The sequence below is a fragment of the Macrobrachium rosenbergii genome, chromosome 25, assembly GCF_040412425.1.
Source record: "Macrobrachium rosenbergii isolate ZJJX-2024 chromosome 25, ASM4041242v1, whole genome shotgun sequence".
Taxonomy (NCBI): domain Eukaryota; kingdom Metazoa; phylum Arthropoda; class Malacostraca; order Decapoda; family Palaemonidae; genus Macrobrachium; species Macrobrachium rosenbergii.
Window position 1 is genome coordinate 3,081,861 of NC_089765.1, and position 13,517 is coordinate 3,095,377.

Consider the following 13,517-nt stretch of genomic DNA (forward strand, 5'->3'; position numbering starts at 1 on the left):
TCTTTCCACCTCTTCTTTAGGATTTTCTTCATTTAACAGGTGTTCATAATATTCCTTCCACCCCTTCTTTAGGATTTTCTTCATTTAACAGATGTTCATAATATTCCTTCCAACTCTTCTTTAGGATTTTCTTCATTTAACAGGTGTTCATAATATTCCTTCCACCACCTCTTTAGTATTTTCTTCATTTAACAGGTGTTCATAATATTCCTGCCAATTCTTCTTTAGGATTTTCTTCATTTAACAGGTGTTCATAATATTCCTGCCAGTTCTTCTTTAGGATTTTCTTCATTTAACAGGTGTTCATAATATTCCTTCCACCTCTTCTTTACGATTTTCTTCATTTAATATAAGTTCATAATATTCCATCCACCTCCTCTTTAGGATTTTCTTCATTTAACAGGTGTTCATATTCCTTCCACCTCCTCTTTAGGATTTTCTTCATTTAACAGGTGTTCATAATATTCCTTCCACCTCTTCTTTATCTTATCCTTGTTGCATAAAACCACTTCTTTCACATCCTTAACCTGTTTCATATGGGAGTAGTCTTTGGTGTTCTTGCCCTCGACTTTGCAATTCTGTGCATTTTTCTTTTTCCCTCAGGTGTTTCCAGCTCTTTGTACATGTCATCTAATGCTCGTGCCTTTGCTTGTGCAACCGCCTTCTTTGCTTGTTTCTTATGTCTTTGGTACCTCTCCTTATCCTCTTGCTGTTCATACTTTTCCCGGATCTTTTTTGCATCTTTTTTGGCTTTCACCACCTCTTTCACTTCATCACTCCACCACCAGGTTTCCTTATCGTTGGGAGATTTCTTCCCAGATGTCTTTCCCAACACCTCTCCACCCACTCTATCATCATACTGTTGTGATTCCACCATTCTTGCACTCCCTCCAGCCATCTGACTTCCCCCAATAATCTCTCCTTAAATTCCTGCCTCGCTTCCTCCTCTTGTGTCAGCTTCCACCACTAGACTGTTTGTGGGACACGTGCAGGCCTGCCTTTTACTGTGTTCCTTATTTCCAAATCCATTACCACCACCCTGTGATGCCCCACACACTGCATTTAAAATTTTACAATTTCTCACCTCTCTCAGACGTGATCTCCAGCACATGAGGAAGTCAATTTGACTTTCTCTGGCTCCACTCTTGTATGTGATGTACCGATTTTCTTCTTTTTCAAACCAGGTGTTAACAATACCCAAATCAAATGACAATGCACAGTCCACAAACTCACTCTCCCTCGTCATTTCTCTCTCCAACTCCCCAGCCACCATGCACCCTCTCAGTACCCTCTCTGGTCCTCCCTACATCTCCATTCATGTCACCACCAATAATTAATCTCTCTTCTGCTGGTATTTCACCCAACTGTCCATTTCCTCCCGAAATGCCACTTTCTCAACTTCATCACATCCTGCCTGAGGGGCATAAGCACTCACGATGTTGACTATGTATATATATATATATATATATATATATATATATATATATATATATATATATATATATATATATATATATATATATGTAATGTATGTATATATACGTATATATATACAAAATAATATATATATATATATATATATATATATATATATATATATGTGTGCGTGTGTTTGTTTGTGTGTGTGTGTGTGTTACAGTCAATGTCTAAATCCAGACAATTTGTAAAGTGGTTTGCCTGGTTCACCCAGTAAATTTAGAAATCAGCTAAAGTTTACAGGCAATGTACAGTAATCAAAATCCTGATAGATTTTCTTGGCATATCGACTAATTTGGATTATTTACAGACATAAACAAACAAACAGTATTCTTGGGTAAAATTTTATTTTCTAAAAACGATAAATAAAAGAATAAAATGTGACAGTAAGGTAAGACATTAAATCAGTTTTTATTTTTTACATGTCAAACAAGAGTGACACAGACTATTGCATTTGTGACCACCTGTATAACGTTTACAGCGATTTGTTTGACACTGTTTCTTACTCAAAATACAATTGCACTTAGTGTAACCTTGCCCACCAAACCTAGATGACTGCTGTGCTGTCTGACGCAATACTATTTCCTTGTCTACACTCACGTCACCAATACCATACAGCTGCTGGGTACAAATATCAAACTGGTTTCTACTGTACCTCCCCTTAAGTATTCCTTCTCTCACTTCTATTTGATATGTGTCATTTTCATTGCGACTTAAAATTACACCTATGACATTTCGGGCATCACCTTTACCTCGATCAACCAATGGGATGGGAATTGTCACATTATCTCCAGGATTACCAGGGGCATGATTTAAGCGACTACGTTCCACCATGAGTTCAGCTTGAGCTAATTGACCAGCAGCTGCTCTTGAACATTGAAGTGCTATTTTCTTGTAGAACATGAAGACTTCCTTTGGGATTCTGGTTACAGGAATTGTCTGGATGGGCAGAACCCTCGGATAAACCATCTGAATGAATGAAGTGTATGTCACTACCTGGATGATCGAAGTCCTCACAGTGAGTAGAGCACTTGGGTGAATTATCTGGATGAGCAGAGCACTAAGGTAGATCATCTGGATGAACAGAGCACTCGGGTGGATCATCTGGATGAACAGAGCACTTGGGTGGATCATCTGGGTGAACAGAGCACTCGGGTAGATCATCTGGGTGAACAGAACGCTCAGGTGGATCATCTGGATGAGCAGAGCACTCAGGTAGATCATCTGGGTGAACAGAGCACTCGAGTGGTTCATCGGGATGAACAGAGCACTTGAGTAGATCATCTGGGTGAACAGAGCACTCGGGTGGCTCATCGGGATGAACAGAGCACTCGGGTGGCTCATCGGGATGGACATAGCACTCGGGTGGCTCATCGGGATGGACATAGCACTCGGGTGGCTCATCGGGATGAACAGAGCACTCGGGTAGCTCAACGGGGTGAACAGACCACTCGGGTGGCTCATCGGGATGAACAGAGCACTCGGGTGGCTCATCGGGATGAACAGAGCACTCGGGTAGATCATCTGGGTGAACAGAGCACTCGGGTGGCTCATCGTTATGAACAGAGCACTCGGGTAGATCATCTGGGTGAACAGAGCACTCGGGTGGCTCATCGGGATGAACAGAGCACTTGGGTAGATCATCTGGGTGAACAGAGCACTCGGGTAGATCATCTGGGTGAACAAAGCACTCGGGATCATCGGGATGAGTAACGTCCGAGGGGAAAGTGTGAGCTCCAAGTAAAGCACCTTCAGTAACCATTGTCTTCAAAAGTTCCTCTGGAAGTACAGCTGACCGTAAACCTACTCTGACCTCAACACCGAAGAGTGCTTTGTAAGGGGATTGTTTAATCCCAGAATGGTAACCTTTTTTTATGTTTATTTTAAAAAAATATTAAAAAATACACTTTACATTGGTTGTCTACAAATATTTACATTTATGGTGAAGGATAATTTACAATGATTTTTAAATATTTACAAATTTATGTATTAATCCGTGAAATATAGTTTAAATGAATCTCCTAATTGAGAATTTAAAATCAATCTGGATCTCTGCATCCTTTCCTGGATCATAGTCCTCAAGTTTGGGTCATTTAATAGTTTCCCATTCTATTTATAACCTTGCCACAGTCCAATAATAAGGTCACTTAATATTACTGCAGTGTTTGTCTTTTTCTAGAAATGGGCTCAAAATCAAACTTTATCAGCTTTAGCAAAAAACAGTTAATCCTACAAACTTACAATAGCTTTTGCTGAAACCAGACTTACAAGTTTATCTCTAAAGGACAAAAGTAAAATACATGCATCATATTTTCAATGTTTCCACATTCAACACAATATTGATCTCTTGATATTTTCCTAATATGCAATGTCTCTTTTGAAGGAAGCACTTCATGCAAATATTTGCACAATATATGTCTATCATAAGGGTCAATGAATCTATATTAACATTCTTCCATATCTCAGTCCATTTGTAAGCAGGATAGTTCATTTCCGCATTGGATTTAAAGCGATAATTTTCCATAAGGTTCATATGTATGTGTTTGGTTTTTATACCTGGGAATGACTGCACCTTCATTAACTTTCTAACTAGATTGAATACAATATTGAAGTGAGGGGCCAGGAAAATAGTTGCGTCTCTCACACACTGTTACCCAGTAAACCACTTAACCTTATTTGGCTACAGTACACAAGTTCTATACCTGAACCTTTGTGTTCTAAACATTTTAATAAAGTTTTAAAAAAAATTGCTTGGGATTTTATATACGCATTGATAATGCCCATTCCTCCTCTTAACTTCGGAAGGTACAGACTTTTCCTATTTACAGGCTGGTAGTTCCCATTCCAAAGAAATTTAAACATCTCTCAATATTTCGACCAATTTCTTTTGTCATAGGAAAGAAGTGAGCTAAATACCAGACTTTAGAAAGGACTTTTGAATTTAGTAAAGTTGCCCTTTGAAATAAAGTCAATTTCCTTAAACCTAGCAGACTGACTTTACAAATTTATTATAAGGTATATCCCAGTTAATCTTGTAAGTGTCACAATAGCTGTTATTTATGTTACTCCCACAAATTCTACAGCTCTCTGTTTGTACTTTCAATTTACCTACTGGCCATGACAATCTACCTTTCCATTTCCCAGTTCCAAAAACACTTGTTTTTTCCAATTTAGTTTTGCTCCTGAGGTGGACTCAAACATTCTTATCAAATCAAAACACTTTGTTATTCCCTCTTCACAAGAAATGACAACAAATGAATCATCAGCAAAACCAGAAACTGGTACTTTAAGATCGTTGGGAAATTTAGAAGTATAAATGGTTCTTGGGCTATTGTAAATAACATCATTGAAAGAGGACATCCTTGCCTCACTGATTTTTCGATTGCAAAGTTTTCAGATATACTTCCATTATTACACAAACAGCTTACCGCATCACTGTATAGTAATTAAATCCAACCTATGAATTTTTCATCGAAACAAAGTTTTTCAATTACTTTATACAGAAATTGTAGGTCTACTCTTTCAAAGGGATTAGCCCAATCTAATTTTATTATGGCGGCTTTCAGGCTCTCATCATTTGAGTAATAAATGATGTCTATTGATTAGAGGCTGTAATCATCATATTACAAAGATTAATAGACCTTCCTGGCACACTACAAAACTGTTCCTTTGAGATAATTTTTGACAGTACTAATTTTAGTCTGTTAGCAATCAGTTTTGCAATAATCTTGTAGTCGACATTCAGCATGGCAATGGGTCTCCAGTTAGATAAATACTGTAAATCACCGTCTTTTGGAATTAACATCACCACGCCATTATTGACTTTAATTGACATCAAGTTGTTTTCCAAAATAAACCCTACCACTTCAGTGAAATCCTTATTAATAATTGGCCACATACTGTATGTTTATAGAACTCCACAGAAATCCCATCCAGGCCTGGAGTTTTTCCATTTCTCATTTCTGTTATTATTTTTCTAACTTCCTTTTCGGAAATCTCAGAAATAAGACCATCATCGTTACCTTCTTTGTCAATTTCCTCTCCGATAAATTTTAATATTTTCTCTCATACTGTTTCACTATATATTTTTTTTTTTAATAACTTTTCATAGTAACCCTTAGCATAATGTAATATTGCCCTAACATTATTCAACTTATTCCCATTTTTCGTCACAGTGTAGCTCATAATTGGTTTGCTATTCTTTTCTCTCTTTAGTAAATATGGAGAAACTTTCTCACTTTGTACTTTTTACTCTATTTTCGCCCTAATTCTAATTCCTTCACACATTTCATCTTCGATACAGTTGATCCTTGTTTTTAATGTACTGATTTCTTCAAACTTTTCACCTGACACAGTCAAAACCCAATACAGTAATTTCCTAAGCCGAGTTTTAAGGACATTTAGTAACCCATACCTCTCTTCGCTACTGATTCTAGATGATTTTATAAAGAACTTCATCAGTTCCCCTTTTGCAAAAATCCACCATTCAAGTACGTTTCTGTAGCTACGTTTTTCCCATTTCAGTCTTTTCCAGTATACAGTACATCAAAATTACTTTTCACTATATCCTGACTAAGGATGGAAGTGTTTAGCTTCCAGTATCCCCTACCAATCATGTCTTCATTATTGATTTTAAAAAAGCACTTAACCACACAGTGGTCAGACCAGCTTATCAGAATATTTTGAACGTCCGAGACATTTTCAAAAATCCCTTTTACATATAATCTGTCAATTCTCGAACCATAGTTTTCTTTAACACTAAGTGTATTGTACCATGTAATTAGTAGCAAACTAAACATCTCTTAACCCTAAACTGCTTTTTAGGTTACAAAATGCCTTGGAAACTAGGTTGCTGCCAGGGTTAGAGACATCTTGCTTACTTGTCACAGAATTCCAGTCACCTCCAACGATTAGGTTTTGGGTTTAATTTCCCATAAAGTATAACATCTTCATTATAAAGCTTTTCACTCTCTGCCCTTTTTGTTGTTGATCCCGATGGAGAATAGACATTGACAATATAAATTTCATAATCATAAAATTTACATTTAATACTGATTATTAAGCCTACACATCTAATTCCTCCTTCAATACTTCCACAATCGAAGATTTATTAACGAAAATTGCAGTTCCACCTTTAAGTTTATTTGTGTAGTTAAAATAAATCTTACTATTCCGACTCGTTCAGAATAAGTATAGCATTTCAAATCCTAAGTAATAGTACAGCCTAAACGGTTTGAAATGTACTAACCTAATCGTTGCCTAAGTTTTATACTACGACACCTAGGTTACTTCAACTATATTATTCTAACCCACAATCAAAACCATATTGCGTTGTGTACATTATCCAAGACATAAATGGTACAAACTTACTGTTGATTCAAATGGTGCATTCGATATTCTTAACCTGAATTGAGATTGGCATGAGCACAATCTTTACTTCACAATCCTCATCCAAAGGACACTCCAAGAAATTTTCCTTACAATTAGATATGCATATCTCCTAAAGGAAATCTCCCTAAATGAACTTTAAGATGAAAAGGAATACTTAAGTGAATTTGAAGGCACCAACAACTATGGCTGAATCTCCGAGTCCTTCCTAGGTACAGCTACACTGCACCAGAGCTGTAACGAGACTGCCTCTCACGACAGTGACGACAGTATTTGACCAACACCCAAACGTTCGACTAACAACCGAACCAACAAAACAACTGACGCCCAATACTTAAGCATTATTACACGTATACTTACAATTAAATACGCGAAACAGCCAAACACAATGCTTTCAAAACTAAATACAAACACAACAAAACATAATATCCTTCTTCCACATAACATGCATTCTCGCTATAATGTGGTTCGGATTCCACAATAAGCTGTAGGTCCCGTTGCTAAGTAACCAATTGGTTCTTAGCCACGTAAAATAAGTCTAATCCTTCGGGCCAGACCTAGGAGAGCTGTTAATCAGCTCAGTGGTCTGGTAAAACTAAGGTATACTTAACTTTTTTTTCCACTTTATGTAAATTTAGAAAGAAAACATAAAACTATACCACAACTTGTGTTAAAGTACATACTCCTCCGCAAGAAAAACTTATGCCTACATTATTTACAATAGTCCTGTTCTTATCAATGCCTTTCTAGCTTCAGCAGCTATTTGAGCAGTCTTTCTGTTTGGGCAGGTGCTTGACTGAATGCATTCTGAGGCAAGATTAGTTTCCCTTATCTTCTGCCACAGCTCTAAGGGGTATAACTTAATTACAGGTCTCATGAGCTAGCTATGGGCCATTCTTAGAGTAGCCACTCTTGGGACCTTGTCTTGCCCCATATGTAACTCGATCACTTGGCCCAACTTCCACTTGCTCTTGGCCCCTCATCATTAATGAGGACTACTTCCCCGTATCCTGGGCCAAGAGCCATGAATCGTTCCTACTTAATGGCTCTCTCTTAATGTTGTTAAATACTACCTCTCCCATCTTTTCCACAGGTTGTCGCACAACATGGATACATATAGGAATCTTTTCTCGGTGAACTCTCTCCGTCCATAGGTAGGGTCACCAGAAATCTCTTCCCAACTTACCATTTCTTTTGGGAAGGACTTAAGCTTCCTTCCAAGAATCAAATGGTTAGGGGTTAAAATTTCCAACTGATTCAAATCCCCGGGCATGTAACTTATCGGTCTATCATTGATGATTCCTTTTAGTTCTACCAGTACACAGGTCAGTTCTTGGCCTATGATCTTCTTTAGGCATGACTTAAGAAGTCCTATCAGCCTTTCCCATATAGCACCATACCACGGTGCTCTTAATGGAATGAACTTCCAGTTAAACTTTATATCTAACAGATGTTCCTTTCCCCTGGGATTCTCTGACATGGTCTTAAGATATTCTGATGCCGCTACAAACGTGGTGGCGTTGTCACTCAACATGAGTGCTGGGAAACCTCTTCTGCTGCAGAACTTTCTAAAAATTCTGAGGAACGAGTCACGGGACTGGTTATCAACTAGTTCCACATGTATGCCTCTGGTTATCGGGCAAGTAAATAAGGTGATATAAGCCTTCTCAGGCTCTGTCCCTTTTTCTTAACCCATAAGGTACCAGTGTAGTCCATGCCTGTGGTATTAAAAGGTTGCTTACATCCTACCCTGAACTCAGGTAATGGAGGAACTATACTGGGCCTCTACAGCCCCCCCTGCGTTCTCCTACAAATAACACAATGGTGTAATATACTCTTAGTTAGTTCTGTGGGAACCAGAACTCCTGTCTGACACTCGCCACAGTTGCATTTACGCCCATATGAGCAGCAACATCATGATGTTCTATAATTACCCGAGTAACATAGCAACTCTTTGGCAGCAGTATAGGAAACTTAGTAGCTTTGGGTAACTGTGTGTGTTCTAGTCTACCCTAACATTATTACCCTGTTGTCCAGGTAAAGATTCAACTGGTGTATGAGAGGTAGTTTTGGTTTTCTTATCCCCTTCATTAAACTCTCAAATTCCCCTTGACAAATTTCCTTTTGCATGAAGACAACAGTCTTATTCCTTGCCTCTTGGAGTTCTTCCAAGGTCAATTCACCATATCTCTTCATATTGGTTGAACTCCTACAATTATTCAAATATCGTAGGATCCATGCTGTGGTCCTATAGGCCTTTTTAACCTTGCTGAATCTCTCCCAATTCAGCAAGTACCACCATTCAGGTTGTCCCCTACAGTATTGGCCAAAACGTTCTTTTCCCTATCCTGCACAAATGATCCACCAACTCTTGACCGATCTATTGGCCAAGAGGAATTTTTTAACGAAGGGGGTTCCTCCCACCAGAAATAACTGTCCAAGATCATTTCTCTCCTTTTCCCAAGTGTCAACCAGTCACTGGGATTATCATCTGTAGGCACATAGGAGTGTCAACCAGTCACTGGGATTATCATCTGTAGGCACATAGGACAAGACCGCTTCTGGAATTAAAGAGCTTATTTCCTGTACTCTATTTTTCACCAATAGAAGAACACTTTTCGATACTAGCCAACTTAGGGCAACTTTACTGTCTGACCAAACAAACAGTTCAATGAACTCATCCTTCTCAAAGGATTCTTTAATAAAATTGGCCATTCTTGCTGCTAGCAACAATGCCATCAATGCAAGTTTTGAAACTGCTAACTCTTTAATGGGAGCTACTCTTGCCTTTGCCACCATTAAATAAGAGCTTTCGTTCTTAACTCTATAGGCTACACGACCATATGCTAACTCACTGGCATCGCAGAAAACGTGTAAGGAGTCCCTCCTCTCCTAGGCTAGTATTCCTAGGAAAGGAAATATCAAGGCATTTTTCTAAGTCTTCGGATAACTCAATTTATTACTTCTTTATTGGGTCTGGGAGTTGTTCATCCCAATCCACTTGTTGCTTCCACAAATTCTGCAGGTATATCCTTGCCCTAAACTGCAGTAGAACTTTGAGGAGGTCAGCTGTTATATGTGGTCCCGTTCACAAACAATCGTTCAAGCTTAACCCACTGTTCACCTGTCTGACCAAACAATTAAATACTATCCTGATAGGGGTTGTTGCACTGTCCTTTTTAACACCATGATGTGCCCAGAAATGACAGTCTTCCTCAATTTTAAAATATTCCACTCTCTCTATGAATCTCTTATTCTCCTGATTCTTCAGAATTTTCTGGTAGTGTTCTAGATAGCTACTGAGTGTTACCCAAAGTTGGAAGTTAATCTCCTTTTATTGCAATGCCATAACATACTGTTTGTCAATTTCATCATAGGTTACAGTACTCTTGAAGTTCTCCAATACTTTCTGTTCCTGTTCCATTATCTCACTGCAGTCAATGCCTAAATGATCTACACTCATTTTCAAGATCTTCCCTTGGGTCCTTTAAATGAGTAGTCCCTTCAGCCATAGTTATGTCGTCGGTTTCCACGGCCAGTTTTAAAATGGAAACACGAGTCTCCTTGGTGGGAGGAGAACTACAGGTTCCGGTTACAATGTAACCAAATATGGTTGGTAGCAACACTAAATTTTCAAGTTTCCTCCTGGATGTAAAATGCTGTACACATTGTCAGCCCCTATTAACAATTCTATAGGTTATTGTTTCTCTACGGGTAGATCAAAATCTATATTGGCCAAGCTGATTTTCGTTCTACACAACGACGTTATGGTCTTCTTAACATCGAATTTCTTTGCGTATTCTGGTAGCTCGTGTACCATTTTATAATTCATATTTATCAACCTACCCTGGTGAGGTACAGCGATGTTCACCGTTTCATACTCCTTAACTGCTTTAGAGGTTAAGTAACCTCTCAATGATATATTTTTAACTCCCTTGCTCTTATAGTGGAGTCCCTCAAGAGCAGATTTATTTACAAATGATCATTCAGCACAGATATCCAACACCCTCTCTTTCGCATAATGAGACCTCTTTTACCTTGTAGGGTTATTGTGGCTGTAGGTAAGATCGACTTCCTAGTCCTCTTATTTCCGTCCTGTATTTTTCAGAGAGAGCGTGCCAACTTGTACCCCACCTACCTTAGACTTATTTGGTTGGGTTCGATTGCCTATAGCACTATGATGTCTAACAGTGCAGCCGTTGTTACAGTCAGAACTGAAATGTTTATTGGATGCGCATATGAAACACAGGCCCAGAGTTCTGAGTCGTTCTGTCTTTCCTCCTCTGGTTACATAGGATTTACAATGTGTCCATATGTGATTGCCGCCGAAAAGTGCACATCCTCTAACCTGATTTACTTGGACTCTTTGTATTTTCTTTAGGCCTTACTGATGTTTTTTTTTTTTTTGTCTCACAGATTGCCCTTGTTTTACTGTGAAAGCAGATACTGTTGTTAATGCATTAGCTTTCACTCCAATTGTGTGTTTCTTCAAGATATTTTTTTAGAGGTGTCAAATTTAAGCCAATCTTCTCCATCATTTTATTATTTCACTTGCACTACTAGGTAGTTTGGTGTAGAGCAGTTCACTCTCCAATGATCTTATGCAGAATTCGAATTGCACTCTAAAACCTTGTAGCAATTCTGCATCTGCCTGAGGAGCCTCGATTTGGAAGTTTTCCAACTAAACACAACTTGATTTTGTCTTTTCTGCCATAGGTTTCTTTTAACAAGTTCACTGCTTGCAAATATTTATCACTTTCTAATTTAAAGCCAAATGTCAGTTCCAAAGCCTCACCTTTAAGTCCCTTCAAATAAGAAAACTTCTGTATTTTCTCAAAATCAGTACGTTGGTGTACTGATACTTCATAAAGTTCCCAAAATGAATTCCATTCCGATACATCACCATCGAAATGTTTGAGGTCTAATTTAGGTAACTTTACACTAGCCAAGAGTTACAAGTAACTATACTCCGTTTTCTTTAGTGAGTCTAGCAGAGTCCTTAGCATTTTTTTATATACTTTAATTTTACTTAGCATTTAAATTTGATTATTTTCACCACTACTGTTAGATTGATTTAATAAATACAGAGATAAATGTTCTTTCAAATTAGCAAAGAAATTAATTTAGGGAGTGATAAGAACCATTGACCTGGCAAGCCTTTCGGTGGGCTTAGACCGAGGGTGGCCTAACTCGGCCACTGTAGATTCAAGAGGCATGCCAGACGCATATGTAATCATGTTAACTTAAACAATTTGCTTAGTGTCGCGTTATAAAACTTGATAACATGGAGACCTTTGATCCATATGTCCCCCTTTTCCTTGTTTACATATCCCAACCCCATATCCTTTCCAGATCCTTATTTACAACCAAAAAACTGAAGTGGCCTTCCGTTCCCTTTGTTGTCGGAACATGTTGGTGGGTAGCATAAACTTTACAAATGTACAAATTTATTTCCTGGAACTTAACTAGAGGTCATTGATTTTACTAATCAAATATATAGGGTTTGTTTCAGTATAGGGGTAAATTAAGATCAGTGTGTTCAAACTTTAGGCTAACTATAAGGTAGGTTGATATACGATTCCCAGGCCAGGTCACCACTGTCTCGGTCAAGCGATTCGAGTTTACTGTCGTCTGATAGGAAGCAGTTTCGTCAATTAAAGTTTTACTTGCTTGTTTTAAAGCCGTAATAAACTGTTTTACCTTTCTTTACTTCTAGGGGCGTTTTACTTAATTGGGCTGTTATAATAATATTGGAGCCTATGAGAAAATTGTGCATAGGCTTAGACTGAACAATTTTACATAGATGTACATAATTACATGGGCGTGCTAGAATAATTAGCCCAAATTAGGCCTGTCTGCATATTTGCCATTAGATTTCGTACTTACTCTGCCTTAACTTGATTTTAACTTGGTCGAAACTTACTTGAATTTCTTGGCCTAAATGAACGTGCCCGGAATTCTTATGGCCTTGGTTTAATTTACTCTTAAGTCCCATTAGTTTAATTGAATTTACCCAAAATTTACTCATACCTGAATTTAATTAAGTTTACAAAGCAATTAATCAATCCTTTGGATTTTCTGTCACAAGTCTAAAAGCACATTAAGTGCACGGAAGAATTGTGTGCTTAACAGCCCATCCTTTACTGCTTACCTTATTTACTGGAGAATGTTCAGTGGAAGGAATTACCCTTGTAATTTATAGTGTACGTTTCTCTCAATCTTCCCACTGAATGATACAAATTTCCCACAAGGTTCACCCCTTACAGCTAGAAGACTCGTGATAGAGGAGTTTAGTACATGAATTTCAGTGCCTACCTTTAGGCTATATTCCTCTTGATTCACAATTCGGTCAGGTTGTCCTCCAGGATCCGTTAGATCCAATACTTCACTATCCAATACCTGGATTTTCTGCAAATATTCCTTCAAGGGATCTCTCAAAGAAATACTATTGATATCACCAGTATCAATAGTGGTTTCAACCTTTTTTGACCAGTAAATTATCACAGACTTAAAACCCCCCTATCTCCTCTTTAATCCGCCCATGTCAGACATCTTAGCCTATAATTTACCAACACCAACACATATAAATTCTTAATACTAAAAAAGTGTACAAACTGCCAGCTCCATAAATAAAATAAATAAAATAAAATAAA

The 13,517-nt window shown here is 38.0% G+C and overlaps 1 protein-coding gene across 1 annotated transcript; it reads right to left on the reverse strand.

Moving 5' to 3' along the window:
- Window positions 1-2,536: 2,536 nt before the first annotated feature.
- On the reverse strand, window positions 2,537-3,238 carry LOC136852102 (thioredoxin domain-containing protein 2-like). Its single transcript, XM_067126553.1, has one exon. It carries the CDS (start codon window positions 3,236-3,238, stop codon window positions 2,537-2,539), a length of 702 nt encoding a protein of 233 aa, XP_066982654.1.
- Between the last annotated feature and the right edge of the window lie 10,279 nt (window positions 3,239-13,517).